The sequence below is a fragment of the Pagrus major genome, chromosome 14, assembly GCF_040436345.1.
Source record: "Pagrus major chromosome 14, Pma_NU_1.0".
Taxonomy (NCBI): Eukaryota; Metazoa; Chordata; class Actinopteri; order Spariformes; family Sparidae; genus Pagrus; species Pagrus major.
This window is the reverse complement of record NC_133228.1, coordinates 11,082,886-11,100,006: the sequence shown is the minus strand read 5'-3', so window position 1 is coordinate 11,100,006 and position 17,121 is coordinate 11,082,886. Positions and strand designations below refer to the sequence as shown.

The following is a 17,121-nucleotide window of genomic DNA, read 5'->3' as shown; positions in this document are numbered from 1 at the left end:
CGACTACTACTGCTGATGACGTATGAGGGTCTTGAAGGGTTGTCCTATTTCACAGGGACAGATTTCAACTGCTACCCCTTGTAAGTCCCTTGCACGCAATTTGAAAGTGTACATTTGTTTTATTTGTTAGCCAATTATAGAGAAGGAGTTGAATTTAAAGACTCTAAATCACTGATATGATCTTCAGGTCCTGTCTATGGACTTTTTTAGCATCTTTCAGCTCATTGTTTCGGTTTTGGGCTGTTTTGGTTGACTGTAGCTTCTCTCATAGTGTAGTTTTTGGCCAAAGCCAAAAGAAACCCCCCAAAAACAAGCACCAAACAGCAGACAGATGAAGTCGGCAACTAGCGGGTGAAGGAGAACAATTAACTGCTAAAAAACAAAATATTTCCTCTTGTAGTTGGTTGAAAGATAAAAGGAGAGTAAATATTAATTCCACAAAAATGATAATGTTGCTAATCTGTATCTGCTGGATGTGTAAATAAGGAACTGAACGCGAACACATTAAAGGTTACAGCCTGTCATTGTTTTGTTCACAGCTCGTTTCCGCTGCTACCAAGTAGCCACAAAATAAATAATTGCACATTATCGAAAAATTAGTATTCTTTTTCTTATTAAAACCTATGTGTATAACTCCTTTTTATTTCACAGCTTTTCAGTCTAAGACTCCAGCTTCTGTCAGCCCCACAGTGTATTACATGCCATGTAAGGGCATGAAGTAACTTCCAGCCAAGAGGAAGTTTTCTGTGTGCAATCACGGGGAGTTAAATGTCAGGGGGGTGCTATCATGACTAACTGAAGCCATGGGTGAAGGATTTTCTGTGGTTGACATTATCAACAAAATGTTAAGAAACATTACCCATACTTGAACTTTAATCCCCCCCTCTGTATAACTGAATCTTCAAATTCAACCAGCAGGTATGTTTTTGCACGTAGCAGACAGTCCTACCCTGCCCTGTAGGGTTCAGAGAGAGGTTGTACAGGGTGAGCACAACGTAATGAATGTCATGCTTGTATTGAGTTTCAGCTACCGTGTTATACTCATGAACTCTGTTTGAGTCAGATTGAATTGAAGGGTATATAGATTTACAGGAAATGTCAGGAAACCGTTAACCCCTAGAATGAATTAGATTGAATTGAAGCAATGGGGGAAGTCATAACACAGAATTACTTCACAGAATAAGTGACCATAACTGAATAAACAGGCTGTTCTCAGAGGAAAATAAGGTCCCCAGAACACTGTTTGAGGCTAGAGAGGTGGCAGGGTCCGCCACATATAAACAAAGTAAAAACAGTATGAAGTTGTGTTGTCCTTTTAAGGTCAGTTTGTTTATTCAGTCATGAAAACAAAGAGTTTGTTTATTTAGGCATACAAAATCAGTCAATGAAGACACCTTTAAGTATGTCATGAGTGCCAATTAGTACAATCAAACCTTATTGGAAGTGCTGCTAAGAGGAAAGGTCCCTTATGTTTGTGTGTTTCCCACACACAACTAAAGGCCCCGCCTCCACTCAAGAATATTTAAGTCCACAGTTTCCAGCTGCTTGTCTTTCATTTGGGTGCTTGGCTCTGCACCAGCACACACATTTGTAGGACAAACTCAGCAACAAAGCCTCCTAAACTCCCTGTCCAGATAAGGCTGACCCCCCATCTCACCCTCTCAGGAAGAAGAAGGAAAGAGGAACAGGGAAAAAGGGAACAAGAAGTGACAGCTCACAGGAACTAGAGAAGAAGCAGAGCAGCAGCAGCAGAATTGTGGATTGTTACTGGCTGGTCAGAATGATCCTGTTGGCTGCCTTGGTGATGTCTCACTGTTGTTTGGGTCTGAGTGGAGCAGCAGCGGGAAGCACAGGACTGGAGAGGATAGAGGAATGTGGCACCAGGTGTTCTCAGGTAAAACCGCATCCTCAGAATATACACTCGCACATCTAAATATAGATGTCCTATTACTGACTCCTGCTGCTTATACTACAGTACAGCAACTATGATTGATTCTACTACTACTACTCATTCTTCTATGAGTATGGATTTCCTAGAAGGCTCTGCAAACAGTCAGACAATGAAATAATGATGCAGGTGCTCCTACGCACTGCTGTAATATCAATTCCTGACACTGTATGACTCACCTGCTGACTCACTGGACATGTGAACAGTGCCTGGATACATCAAAGGTGATCTTGCATGCTGAACTGCACACATGCAGCATCTGAAGCACATGTTCATGAAGCTCGTGTCTGGTGCTTGAAGTGCACTTAATCATTTACTGAGGAGGAAAACAAAAATAGATCTAGTTGGGTGGAGAGTGGATAGGTGACACCTGTAGCCTGTTAACTTCTCTCTAAGCAGAGGTTGAGTAACTAATTACTTTTACTCGAGTGCTATACAAATTCAAGGTACTATTTTCATTTGATGCAACTTTGTACTTCTACTCCACGACATCTCAGAGGCAAATATTGTACTTTTTACTCGGCTACATTTGTCTGCCAGTTTTAGTTACCTGCAACTTTTCAGATTACAATTTTCCCTACCCTTCCTGTCCAGTGAAAACCATGTATCTTCAAATGTTGGTGATCTGAATGTGATTTTTTTTCTGATCAACTGAAGGATGATGTGTTCCTTTATGGGTTGAAACAATCCTCCTACTTCTCAAAACTAAGTAACTATTTAAAAACCCTCTTGGATTAGTTGGTCAAAGCTGAAAACAGGCTGTTTTTCATGAGATAGTTGACTTTTGAGAGATAAACGACCCTCACCCTTAGTCAGTGTTGTAAAACGTACCCAAAAGTCATACTTGAGTAAAAAATAAAGATATTGTGTTAAAATATAAGTATTTGATATTAAATGCACAAGTAAATAATAGATATATTTACATGTATATGGATACTGGAGACCTGAGATTCAATATTTTCACGGTTATTAGAATGTGTCTTTTTGTTTGTTTGTATGTTTTTTCAATCTGATTGCTGATAAAGTAATTTAATTGCAGTGTGTAATCTCAAGAGTAGCTAGTAACTAAAGTTGTTAAGTAAATGTAGTGAGCAAAAAGGACAATATCTGCCTGTTTGTTTCCGCTTACAACCTCCCAAAAACCCAGACACTTTCCTCCTAGATATCTGCAGTGTTGACTTTCAAAACATCCTTAACTATGAGGTAATGTGTATTACTACATACTTTGTAGCTGGATGTTGTTTGTTCTTAAAACAAAATGATGGACACTTCAGAGCTGTGCCTTCTAAAGAAATGTCAGTTAACAAAATAGCCGCTGAAAATTTTTTAAAAACATTTTCCAGATAAGCTCTGAAGCATCTCATAAATTACATCTCCATGTCATACTTAAACCTGTCAATTATCACTGGGTGGAGGAATAACAGCGTGTGTGAATATTTGGAATAGTCACATGGAATATTTTCTGGCTGATTTATAACCAAGGCTGTAGTTAAATACATTTTGGAAGCAAGCCTAGGAAAATAGTCCTGTACTTAATGACTTCAGTGATGCATGCTGTTTAGCACAGACTTGTGTTGCAGCTGCCCTAATAGCACAAAAAGTAGAGTAACTGATTGTAACATATAATTACCCTTTGTATTGGGCTGATTGTTTCAACCAGAACAACCTGCAGCAAACTGTGGTTATGAACTGGTCGGGTTTTACCTGAAGGAGCAATGAGGATGTAAAACGCTCCTTATCTGGGAATCCCCTCCTCTGCAGAGCTGCCTCTGCAGACCTTTGTTCTCTTTGTTAAGAATAACTTTATTAAAGCAGCTCCAACTGAAAAAGGGTCACAGAAAAGAGTTGCAGCCTGTTTTCCTGAGTGCCTCTTTTTTTTTTCTTCCTTGAAGGGCCTTCACTGCAAGAACAAGCCAGATTGTGAGTAAAGACATGGTTGCTACATGACATCTACACTCATGCATGCACACAGGACATATGTTTTCACAATAACTCTGTGTGTTGCTGACAATATTGCTGTCATTTTATAAGTGTCTATTTTACTGTTATGTTGCCAAAGAAACTGTAATCAGTGTTAAGACTTGATTCAAAAGGTCTATAAAACCACATTCAAACCATCATGTGAAACTAGAAACCCCCTAAATCGCATTTAAAGATCTGAAAGTAGGCCGCCCCACCTATCACAAGGTATGAGAAACTTCCTGACATGCAATCAAGTTAAATACACAATGTGCATGTCTGGGAGGCATGTGGGCGTCAAATTAAACCATTGAATTGACCTCATTGTGGTATCAAAAGCAAGCAGGACACATAAATTACATGTGTATTCAAAGAGTACAAAGAGTAATCAGTATGCCTTCATGATGATGGAGGAAAGCTGATGTAATTTGTTTTTCTCAATGACTAATAGATAATAACTGACATGGAAGTACACACTTAATGATCTAACATCCACTGAACACCCACCTGGAACACCTTCTGTCATCTTTGTTATGGTCGGTGACAGGAAAACCTCACCGCATCAGGGATTTCTCTTGAAGTGGCAGCGTGTGTGCGCTGAAAGATAACGTGTTGTGTGTTTTTTCTGGCAGCTTTATTTCCTCCTCCATGTCAGACCCCTGCTGAAGGCCTCAGCACATCCTCCATGTTCCACAACATCAGCCTGTCCACAGTCATGAGGTGTGAGGGGAAGCAGAAATGCTCGCTGCACCTCAGAATCAAAACCAAGTTACAACTTCATGGTATGTAAATGATATGAACATATATATATAAACATAAAAATCTCTTCATCATAATATCAAAATGTTTTTTCTTCACAATTGGTTGATAATTTTGGCTCATTTTTAATGTTTCAACTAAGATTCCTACATATTGCACCTTTTTAAAAAGCCTCTGATAAGTCATCTAGTTGACTTTTCTCCTACAGTAACCATTGCGAACTTCAATCCACGAGCGAGGTGGGAAACTCTAACACAAAGTTACCACATAAGCTAGTGGTTTTTGGAATAACTAGTTTAATCATTTAAGTTTGTCAAGGAAATGATCTAGTTATCGAAGCCAAATTCTGGCACCTAGCTATAGGTCACCACATTCTTAATATTTTTTCTTCGGTTTTGTTTGAAATGGATATTTATGTAATTTTTTGTTTTCAATATATTATGTTTAATGCTAATTTATTCCAGTTTAGTTCATGGTACTCAACAGAAGAACAGTTGTGGTAGTCGTGACTCTCAGGGCAGTTAATCTCCAATCTATCAATTACTTTTCTCAGTAAATGTAGAGTAAGGGGTTGTGTGGATGTGGTTGGCCTGGACCTCAAAGGGGAAATGTGCTTCCCGGTAACTCCAAAGCTTTTTAATTTACATGTTGTGTCTTTGTAGCTGGTTTGCAAACATTAGCCGGTAATAAGCCAAAGGTCAGCTGGGTTTTGCTAAGTAAGCTATTGATGATGAGTAAAAATCTCCAAACCACAGAGTGATTACTGATTAAATCACATTGTGTGGTGAAAAGAGATATTTTGGTAGCCATGTACACTGCTACCCTACCCCACAGATCACAAACCAGTCACAAGACTCCACTGATGATGTGTTCGAATCTGTGAATCAAGTAGATAATGGAAAAAGCGTTAGTTGTCTCACAAACTTTTTGAATATAAACTTCATTATGAAAACAGCTCCTCGCCCACCACGTTACAGTTAGCATCCACAAGTGTTGCATTTGCTCCAATTGCTGGACTGTCCCTCAACGATCGATTAGTAGTTGCCATGACACTTTATTTACGCAGTGCTTTAGCAACGAGCAACCGCCTGTTTTTAACCTCTTTGTCCTTATTTGGCAAGAATATCTGTAATTCTCTGTAACTGGCCTTCAAACGAGCAGAAGTCCTGACATAACTTATTTTAACTCTGTCGTAATGAGGAAGTTTCCAAAGTAACTCTTCGGGTGTAGTCGAGCCAACACGCGACTAGTCATGGTCAAAGATGGTTATCACTGATGACACAGATGAACAGTAAAGGAAGTCTCATTCATAAAGACAAACACTTTCCCTCATCAAACTTCTGCTTTTGCATCATGACAATATCAGTTGACGTCTTCTGTTCCTGATTCCAGACAGGAAGCACCTGATCTAATAAGGTGTGGTTCGAAGCACACAGTGAGGCACATGACACTATATGGGCTGGAGCAGGGAAAATCTGACCAAATCTGACGAAAATTTGACTCAGCCAAAAAAATATGACACACAACAAACAGATTAACTGAGTGGTAAAATCTAGCATTTTCCAGCTGAGGCTTTTGTCTAAGGTCAAGCTGACTCACGCTGAAAATGCATTACTGTTTTATATTTACCGTTACTGTTTGACAACTGTACTTTGTGTCTTCAAGCCGCCCTCTGGTTTCTGACTTTGATATAATTCTCTCCCCCAGAGTCCGTCCATGGTGTGTCCATCTGCACCATGACAATGGGGATGATGGCGAACTGCCGGATCGTCAGCTTCACAAGAGCGTCGAGAGAAAGGATGTCTGGACGGCAGGTAGACTCTTAACAGCACCTCATTGGGATTTTTTGAGACATTTAGTTGTGTAGTGTGATGCTAGAGTTGGTTTTCTTTTAGAGTCAAATGTCATGCAAATGCATGTAGAGTAAACTAAGAGTTTAAAGGGACAGTTCACCCTTAATTATAAAAATTACCCAAACATATTGTTCCTCTTACCTGTAGTGCTATTTTTTGGTTTGAGTCGCCAAGTTTTGTAGATATCAGCCCTAGAGATGTCTGTCTCAAAATGCAAATACAATACTACAATCTGAAAAACCTAGCGTCAGTGTCTCCTTCCAGAAATCACGACCCAGCTCCTCAAGATAATCCACAGACCTTGTTGTGAGCAATTTCACGTGGGAGCAACTTTGTTTTTACCAGAAGGAAGCGTGCTTCTACTCATGGACGAGCTTACTAAGATAGCTAACGTCTCAGCCTCGTCCTTTAAAGGGGCTCTGTGGAACTTCTGTCTTGGTAGACGCTGGCCGTTAGTTTATGGTAGCGGACTCAACTGTCACTCTTCGTTAGCGGAGCAGAACGTGCATTGAGTCACATCCTTTGGACTGTCGCAACCTGAGTCCTTCACAAAGAAATCCACTGTACAGCAGCATTAAACGACATAAAAAAAAGGCTTGTATAGTCTAGTACAGTTGCTTATAAGTCAATTTGTCATGTTTTTGTGCACCATGAAATTACTTTGGTCTGATATTGGTCTAAACATGTGCAGCTGTTTCCATGGTATTATTAGCTGAGCCATGCCAGACATGTGACAGCGTGTATGTCTTTATCCTTCACTTTTTGCTGCAGGTGGAACTTGAGAACGATTGTACTGACATTTCTCCGGGCCAACAAGTCAGAGTCACAGTGAAGACAGTGCCAAGCTACTGTGGAATTACCTGGACAGCCACCTATGAAGCTCCAGGTATAGATATATGCAAATTTGCATAACTGTGCAAACACACACTCATGGGACCATGACTGTAAAGTAACAGGAACCCGAGAGTAACTCAACACAAGTACCTACTTGTTTGGATAGAAACATTGGAGACACTTACACCCCCTGTTATGTTAAGATGAAGGTAAATGATTCAATGATTCACAGTAAGGAGAAAACTGTAGTGGTTAGTAATTATTACTTTTCTCCACAGGATGCGTCGGTGAAGATTTGCGAAGACACGTCCCAGAATGCATCAGTAAGTACACATTTTTTTCTCAGCCGAGAAACCAGTCTCAGAGGCAGGATCTCACATGTGTCCGTGACTGAGGTGAAAATCTCACGCTCGCATGTCTCTTTCAGCTGGCAGGCTGTCGTATGATGTGAACCCACAGAAGAGGGAGCTGAGTGTCCGAGTGTCAGACATGCTGGAAGATTACAGCTACCACCTCCGTCTGTGCCGCCGCAGGGATTTCATCTGCGCTGGTACAGGCATCAATACACTGGTTAGTCCCTCTTTTTATTGGAATCTGAGAATGGTAAATGGACAACAGGGACTTACTTACTTACTTTCTCTTTAAAAGATCGTTAAAAAGCAAAATAACCTATATAACACACTGAAGGAAATGAAAAACAAAAAGCCTATTAGGTCTCCTGTACTGTGGGCAGGATTTACATGAAAATAAAGAAGAATTCTATCTAAACATAAACCCTGTTAACATCCCTCCAAGCAATTTTTGGCGGTTTAAAGCACCCTTTGTTACTTAAATCCTTCTCCTGCTAACCACTTCGTGAGTCAGTATCCCATTCATTTTATATTTGTGGAGTGGTAATCTACTTACTCACCGACTCACTTTCTTTAATTCTCTGCAATTCTGAAGAAATTAAAGGTGAATGCTACTAATTGTCTGATGCGTCACTGATATTGAGAAATATTCTCCACTTGATAAAAGAACGGTAATTGGCTTCTTATCAATCAGGTGACTCAGGAATCCCAAGGAGTCGCCCAACACAGACTCATTAACATGCTCACATGCTGAATGTCACAATGCTTTGTTTATCTTCCAGATTAAGAAGGAGGAAACCTTGAAGAGCGTCATCCTCCCATACTCCCGGCCTTTGCCCTGCCTCTGCATCGAGGTAAAACACTCCTGGTTTGAAGTACTTATGATCTGTTTTCATAGGTCATCAGTTCCACAAAAGAGATCAACATTTGGTAATCATTAACAACGTTCTTCACAGGGGTGGTCAGCAGTGATGGATGCCCCCAGAGTCCAGGTCTGCCCCTTTACAGACCGTGAGTCACTTGATTGCTTTGAGTCAGATTGAATTCTGCGTCCTTTTTTTTTATTACTTCATAACTGATACCACGTTGTTTGAAAAGAACATGACCTCACCTGCCCGCAGGTCTCGAGGAGCTGTGGTCAGAAATAACATTCAACCCGCTGGAGGGGACGCTATCGTGGGAGCCCGCCTGTCCGGTTGCAGCTGTGGTTGCATTGTGTCAGGAAAGAGGGGACGGCGACTGTGTGGATCTGCCTCACTCCTCGCAGAACGTTAGCAGAGAAAAGGTGCAGCACTCTGAAATGTTGAAGCACTGGTTGTGTTCACCTGCAGTGTTTCTGACTTCTTGTTAAGGTCACTTGAAGCTGATGTACGCTTGAGCCAACAATGCACAAGATCATACAAACACTTGGAATGCCAGAGATGCCACAAAGATTCAAGACTGGGTTAAAGAACAGGTTTAAAAAAACAGCTTGTCTTGGGTTAGGTCAAAAGTACTCTGTTGTTAAGTGTCACCTTGTAACAATTTGTAATAACATGGCGTCAGCGGTTTGAACACATCATGATTGTGTGATCGGAAAATATCGCGTGATGGACCGATCCGATTGTGGCTCATGACATCACCTGTTTACACCAAAAGCCCAGTATTGCATTATTCTGAAAACATCTTCCTTGATTCCTTCCTTAAGGCATACTTTATACATAAAAAAAGTTAGGACAACAGCAGGTGTGTGTGTGTTGGGTTTTTTTTTTTTTTTTTGCCAGGAAAACTATTAATTGCACTTAGTCAGGCATCTAGAAAGCAGGAAACTCATTCCAACCTCTTGCTTCAGCTCGTACAGATGTGTTCATCCAAACAGCTGCTGATTTAACAGTTGACTTGCAAGAACGAAAGGAGAACTTGCACAACTGGGAGTCATTAGATGAAACACAGATAGTATATTTATCTACTGGAGTGAACCCGAGGCCGTGTCACTCCAGAAGGGAATTCTCTGTTGATATAAAAATAGCCGGTGACACAGAGTCTCCATGAAAGCTGAGTCTTGCTGACCTGATACAAACTATTAAGTCAGTACCAAGACAAAACAGTAGTAGTTTAGCATTTAGTCAGACTGAAACTAAATATTTGAACTTTCTGTGTTCGAAGATTGTTATTTCATTTTCATATTCAATTGTTGCTTTTCAGATGACATTTACTGAAATGGATCCACACCCTCAACTGTGCATGAAGGTAATGATCACCTTTCACCCTTTGGCTCTTTCACTTTCAGTGGGAAAAAAAACAATAGCGCTGACATACTGTAAATCACGTCAGTAGGCTACAGTGGCAGACTCAGGAGGTTTGAGGGACAGGGGCCAAAAATTAAAATCAAACAAAAACCAAAGTGTAGAAAGGCATGTAGTGTAGCCTAGCTTCCTTGAGTCCCTGCTTGTTTTAAGCTTTAGTGGTGCTGTCAGCTAGATTGTGCTCCCTTTATACAGAGCCAGGCTACTGTAGACTTTGTGCTAAGCTAAGCTAAGAGAACTGTCTGTAGGGCAGGAAGATAAATCTAGCATCTGGTTGCCTCAGGCTACTGGTTAGCTGGCACTGATTAGTTGCTAAGCTAATTGGCTGCTGGCTAGCCTCATATTTGCCACATACTGTAGGCTACTTTAGTTCACATTAATTAATTTCATGTCATTTCAGTGCTGGGCTGATGTCTGCTTAAATTCCACAGGAATGCCTGATAATATCAGAAAAACATTTTCCCTTGGGCATAGATATAGACAGTGACTAATAGCTTTCTAATGCTTATATATAGCATGTTAGTGCTGATGGCATTTGCACTGCTAAACCAGTTTATTCTATAAAAGGACATCGCGCAGTGTATGATCACACCTTTACAATTGAAACTGCAGTGATAAAAGGGGGAAGTTGTGCTTTTGTTTTTAGACTTTGTGCACTGATTTACAATAGTACTTAACTGGAACAATTTTCTGTGGGCATGTTAAAAAGGTTCTCTGATGCAAATTCTCACATTTAGATTCCTATCTTAGAACAAAGCATTATATTTATGGGCTTGATATGTTGGATGAAGAGATTTACAAAATATAACTATTTAATCTTCTTCAGTTCACTGCAGGCTCTCAGTCCTGGACCAGGTGCCCCTTTGCTAATGGAAGATTCCAAGGTACCACTTGTTGTCACATCAGCATGCTAATCATATCATGATTATCACACCGCTGCATCAGTCTGTGGCAATAAATCTCCCAGACAGTCATTTCAGAGCCACATTTAGATCATATTATGAAGCTAATGACGGACATCATGCAATATGGTTTTGGAAAATTGGCCATTATAATGATAGCTGTGCTATATTTTTCCAGCATGGGAGGTTGTTGTGACAAGAAAGCAAGGTCACGAAGATGTGAAAATGTCGTCCCAGATCAATGCAACGTTTTCTGTGGGGCTGTGTGTGAAGACTGAAGGGTCTGCTGTGTGCCAGATCACAGAAACACACACCGTTCATGTGGTAGGTATCACACACTTGTGGTGCCGATTCTAAAAAGATGTTCATATAATTCCATCATCATGAAAATGTCCATAAAGGTCGACTGTGCAAGCAGGTTATTACAACACATATTTACGGTAGTTGTTTTGCGGCGACCTCTTGTGGCTGTAGTAAGTATTACAGCAGCAAAGGAGGAAGTCAGGTGATGGACTATAAAGAGTGTGAAAATTCCGATGTGTGAAAACCTGAGTTATTTTAATCTATTATCATAGTTAAGGTATGTCACTTACGCACATAGCGTAACTTAGGTCATGTACGTAACATAAGCACAAATGCATGCATGTAGGCTAGGTTCAATAAATAACGTACTCATTTAAACCCAAACCACAATGTTTTCCTAAACCTAACCAAGTAATTTTGTTGCCTAAACCTCACCATCAATCATGCCTCTGTATTAAAGATAGAGCTACAAACAACAGCAAATAGTTAGCTTAGCTCTTCACAAATACTGGAAACAAGGGAGAAAAGCTAGCCTGGCTTTGTCTAAACTCCACCCACTAGCACCTCTAAAACATTATGGCGGTCGTTGGTGCCAGACTATTTCATGGCACATAGTAGCTTCCCTGAGTCGCCGCTAGATTAAAGATTTAGAGGTGGTGTTAGCTAGATTTTGTTACCTTTGGAAAGAGCCAGGCTACTGTAGACTTTTTGCTAAGCTAAGCTAAGCTAAGCTAAGCTAAACTAAGCGAACTGTCTGAAGGGCAAATAGGCCACTTTCTTCATCTCTTTCTTTCATTTCATATCATTTTAGCGCTGGGTTGATGCGACTGCAACAGTTATGACGTTGGGGAGTTTCTGGCAATCATCCTATTATGTTTTTTTCGGTTTGAGGGTGTGTTGTATGAACTGCATTATTTGTATATCAGTGACCCACTATGGCCCGTATGGGAACACTGCAAGGACATGCCACGACATGCTTGTAATGTTTTCATGGCAGCGTCTTGTCTGATTACTGTTTCTTCTGTATTTTGCTTTTTTGTTGCCAGGAAACACCACCTTTCATCTTAGGTGACATATCCTCAAACCGCTTTATGTAATCGAAGCAATTAAAAACACCTTTAGATGACTATCTGCCAACACATCAGCAGCATAAAATATGCAACAGCACGTTTTCCGTTATTGTTCTTGCAGGAAATGTGTTTCTACAGTACTCTGACATTAACGCTTCATCAGTCAGCTCTCTCCTGAATTACTAGTGAACAGCTGCCTGGCAGACAACACATAAAAGAGACTATAAACAAAACAGGATGTCAATCATGACTGCTTTCATTACACCTGCAGAGTTAAGCTCCTAAAGGTCTTTTGTGTCGTTTGTCTGTTTTTCAGGAAAAACGCAAAGCTGTTGGATTAAACCTGGCAGGGGAACTATGCAACTCTTGTCTCCAGGTGTGTTTGGGAAGTCAATATGTCCTTTGAGGTACACTATGCTTTCACCTTTAGACAAACAATGACTTAATACATGCTTTGAATTTGGATAGGTGACGAGGCTCGATGTGAAATTTGCTGCCACAGTCAATCACTGTCTTCAGGAATGTGGTAAGTATATGTTTGGGGCGCTTCTGCTCCTTATGTACTAGAAATTAATTCATCCTTCTCTTCTTTTTTTGGGACAAATCCTGGTTTATCCAACTCTTTCTTTTCCTTCCTTTCTCCTTAAATATTCCCAACCTGAGGCACCTCATCAGTTTGAAATGTTAATGGTTTCCGCTACTTTTTTTTAAATACGTTTTGAAGCAGTAGTAAGTCATATGTCTACTGTAACGCTGTTTCTAATAGAGTCATTACGAAATTATGAGCCTCTGAAGTTCCCCTAAGTGTTTTCTTGGCATCATTTTGAAGATAAAAGGATTCTCTGTAACATTTACTGCACATCAATTTTGCTGGCAGTTACCGATGAAAGCAATATGTATAAACATAAGGGCTTTGAAGGAAGTGATAAAGATCTTTGATGTGCTGTTTATATTCTTCACGCACAACTGAGATTGAGAAACACTGAGAAACAGACTGCTTATATTATATTGTAATTCACAAATGTTGGAAAAACACTGACTAGTATTTTTATAATAATATCGATATCACTTCAGTGTCTGTCTGTACAAAATGAAGCTGTAACCAGTAGCCAGTTGGCTTTTGAGAACATTTCTCCTCTGTAACAACTGATTGGCGACCATTTTGTTATTTAGGACAACATGTGATTTACATATTTGGCTCATATGCCTCATCATTCAGTCTACAATTTCAGTTATTGTGACTGTGTGGATCTGTCTGTGGATCCGACCGATCCTTTCACTGTCACCAAGTTTATACATATGTCAGTATGTGCCACGTCTAACCTGAAAATGCTGTATGTATGTCTGTAACCTGTGAATTCTCTTGACAGATCCATCACCTGACGTCAGTATTCTAATGTCCAGACAAGCCTCTTGGGACTTGACCTGGGTCGTCGTACCAGCCGGAGTTTGCCTCTCTGGCATCATTATCATCACTCTGGTGCTTCACGTCCTGTTAACCGGTAGGTAGAGAATTACACAACCATCCTCAGGCCTGCAGTGTTGTTTACTGTGTTGACATACTGTTATGTAAGCACTTGAGCCAAAATTGATTTTGGCTCAGTTGCAATGTCCACCCTTCAAACTCACAGACATTGCATGCTCCTGATAAGTTAGGGCAAAGGGCTGCACAGCCCTGAATTCAGGCTTCAATGCTTGGAATTGAGCGCAATAAATAGTGTTCAAATGATAACAGTTCATATCGGGGGTTGTTTTCCCTCTTACTGATAACTGACTCAATTATAACTCAATTTCTAATTCAATGGTGGTAGAGTTAGATCATTTACTTGTATATACTTATACGTATATTAAGCAAACATGGCCATATCACAGTGTAACAAGTAAAAATCTGCATTCATGTTTTAGGGTCACTCCACCAATATTACATGTTAAAATGTGTTTAAAGGTCTTTGGGACCAGTGATGTCACTCAGTGGCTTACTTGCATTCAAACAAATGCTCAAAATTGACACAGCAGAACCAGAGATATCACCTTTTTTTATTCAACACATTCTTCTTCCTTTTCCAAACCTGGTGCCTTCATTATCCACAATGCAACTGAGCCACAACTCCAGAGCCACAAAAGACTTCATTCTACTTGATTCACACATGCAGTAGTGCTCCCAAAGACCTGTAAACACCTGTGGTTGGTGGAGTAACTCTTTAAGTGTTTTAGCATCAAAATATACCCCGGTGAAAGTACAATAAGTAGAAAGGCTCATTATGCAAAATATTCCATGTCAGAATAGTGTATAATATATTATTGAGCTATAATTGTTGATGTTTTAATACGTACATCACTTATATCATCCTTAAGCTGCTGCTGGTAAAAATGGGGCATAATTTTTATAATTTCGCCAAAGGATCAATAAACTCTTCTTATCATTATCCACAATAATACACCAGAAATTATTTGTTGGTTTAATTTTTTGTAATCGATCTGAATCTGAACAGTACTTAAAGTGAATTTTAGTTTCTAATACATCAAGTGGAGTAAAAAGAACAGTGATCCCTTCTCAATTCTAGTGGGGTAGATTTACTGTATATAGCAGGAAATACTTAAGCAATATAATGTGTGTAAGGCTGTGATCCTACCCTCTCACTGAAGTTACATAGTGCAGAAACAAGTGATAGAGGGGCAGACACCATTCACCTTATTACATATTGACACTGTACCATCAAAATGATTTTGAAGCTGTTATTTTAAGGTAAAAAAGCGACATAATGTTGCTTTAAGTAAAGTACAAGTAACTCAAAATCGTACTGAAGAACAGTACTTGAGTAAATGTTACTTTCAACCACTATTCTCATATAATTGTTATATATAAAACACACCAGGTCAAATATAATTCTACACAGTTCATACTGTATCATACCAGATCTAACACAGCTGTACATTTTGTGTCTTTCCATGAACGTGTGGTACTAACAACTATCGTTGGGAGATATTTGTGTATGTAAAGTGTACCACATCATTTGTTAGATTATACAAATTTAGGTTTTTCAATGAACCGGCTATGGACGTTTTATTACTTTGTGAATATAGGGCCTAAAATTAACCTAAAATTACAAAGCCACGGCTGTGTAACTCATTTAAATAAAAAGCAGCCACTGAATTTGTACTATAGGCCTATTTCCTCATCAGATTCCCCTCTGTTCTGTTTCAGTGTATCAGAGGAGGAAACGAGAGAGAAACGGAGACTGTACTTCGGAAAAGCCAATAGGTGAGATTATCACAATCTTTTTGTTCCTTTTTATCTGACCACGCAGCGTATGCATTTTCACATACCTAACCCCTGAACCTTATTCTGACAGGTCCTGCTTTTGAGTGTGTGGTCCCTGCATTACAGTCTCAACCTGTTCTCCACGGAGGGGTCCTCATACCTGATTCACTGCAGTATGGGAACACAGAGAAGGCCAACTTAATCTCTAATTGACCAAAGAGTCAGAAAGCATTACTTAGGACGTGCAGTATGAGACTGTAAAGATGTTACATGAACCACATAAGTTCTCTGTTGAAGGCAGTGTACAATGTTGGGGCAAATATTTCAAATGTTATGTATGTTACCGTAATGTATATGTGCTCGTTAGTATGCTTGCTATATTCTTGCCGGTTGTTCATGTATTCTGTGTGGTGTTGTCTCTTTAGGTGAAAGTTTATGTGAATTAAGTTAAGATATCCATCCAGCATGCAGCTAAACAGTCATTTCCTGAATTTAAATGTCTATTTTCAATAAAAAAAATGCCAAACATGAAAGAAAACCTGTTAATTTTTTCTTAAAGTTTTGAACAAATGTTGGAGGGGAATGATTCACTTCTTTTTAGTTCAGCATCGTCCAAAATCTGAATAGCAATAAACATTTTCTTATCTAAGCTTCCTTGTATTGGAAGCAAACATCAGTCAGAGCCATATATGCAACGAATCACATACAGCATTTTGTGATATGACAACTAGAAATGTCCAAACGTGACAGAGTCCCCACTCAACACAAAGGCCTAACCTAACTGGTATTTACCATTGTTGCGTCCTTCTGTACTGTGAGGCGTTTTTTGTTGTTTTGTCCACACCCAACAGACAGCAGGTCACCTCTGGCATTTAAACCTATCAGTTTCCAAGAAATTAGTTTTCACCGGAGCTCTCACACCTCTGTTTGCACACTTGTTCAGACAAGCCAGTTTTTCTTTTAAGTGGCAGCTCACTTCCTCCATCCTTTGCATATTTTTTGTATTTTTCCAACATTCACATAACTCTCGGCAGCTCATGAAGCATTTCAAGTAACAATGAGCACATTATAAGGACAGATGAATATAACTGTGGTAACAAAGGTCTAGTCATCAGTATTTTATAATAACTACTGATCAAATGACTGTGTGAAGCGAAAGGTGTTGCTTGTGCTGATGAATCCACATATAAATAGCACCCGGTTCTTCAGCTCTAGAGTGTTTTAGCATCGTTCAGCTCATTGTTTCGGTTTCAGTTTTCTGTCTCATCAAGCAGCTAAACATTTCTAATAAACCAAGTGTGCACAACCATCCCAGCACCAAATGACAGACTGATACAGTTGATGACTAGCTGGTGAGTAAAGTGGAGCATTGTAATTCCCTCAGAAGTGAGTGAAGAACAAAACACAGCTACAAGGAGAGTGAATGTTTGACCGACATTCATTAGGTGGACACAAACATAGGTAAAGATGAACACTAATGTTTCTCTGTATATGTGCAAATATCATCTGAAAGTTCATCACACAGAACATGGCAGAAAAATCTGTTTAAAAAAACACAGTTGATATATTTATACCCATAATATACAAATAATTCAT

General features: G+C 39.6%; 1 protein-coding gene across 1 annotated transcript; it reads left to right on the top strand.

Moving 5' to 3' along the window:
- Positions 1-16,063, top strand: il17rel (interleukin 17 receptor E-like). The gene is made up of 19 exons (XM_073480529.1): positions 1-80; positions 1,666-1,894; positions 3,841-3,868; positions 4,540-4,689; positions 6,374-6,480; positions 7,291-7,405; positions 7,632-7,676; positions 7,781-7,923; positions 8,486-8,557; positions 8,660-8,714; positions 8,825-8,988; positions 9,888-9,932; positions 10,815-10,872; positions 11,069-11,214; positions 12,580-12,639; positions 12,732-12,789; positions 13,634-13,765; positions 15,469-15,525; positions 15,617-16,063. Exons 1-19 carry the CDS (start codon positions 16-18, stop codon positions 15,736-15,738), a joined length of 1,851 nt encoding a protein of 616 aa, XP_073336630.1. The 5' UTR covers positions 1-15; the 3' UTR covers positions 15,739-16,063.
- The last annotated feature ends 1,058 nt before the right edge of the window (positions 16,064-17,121 follow it).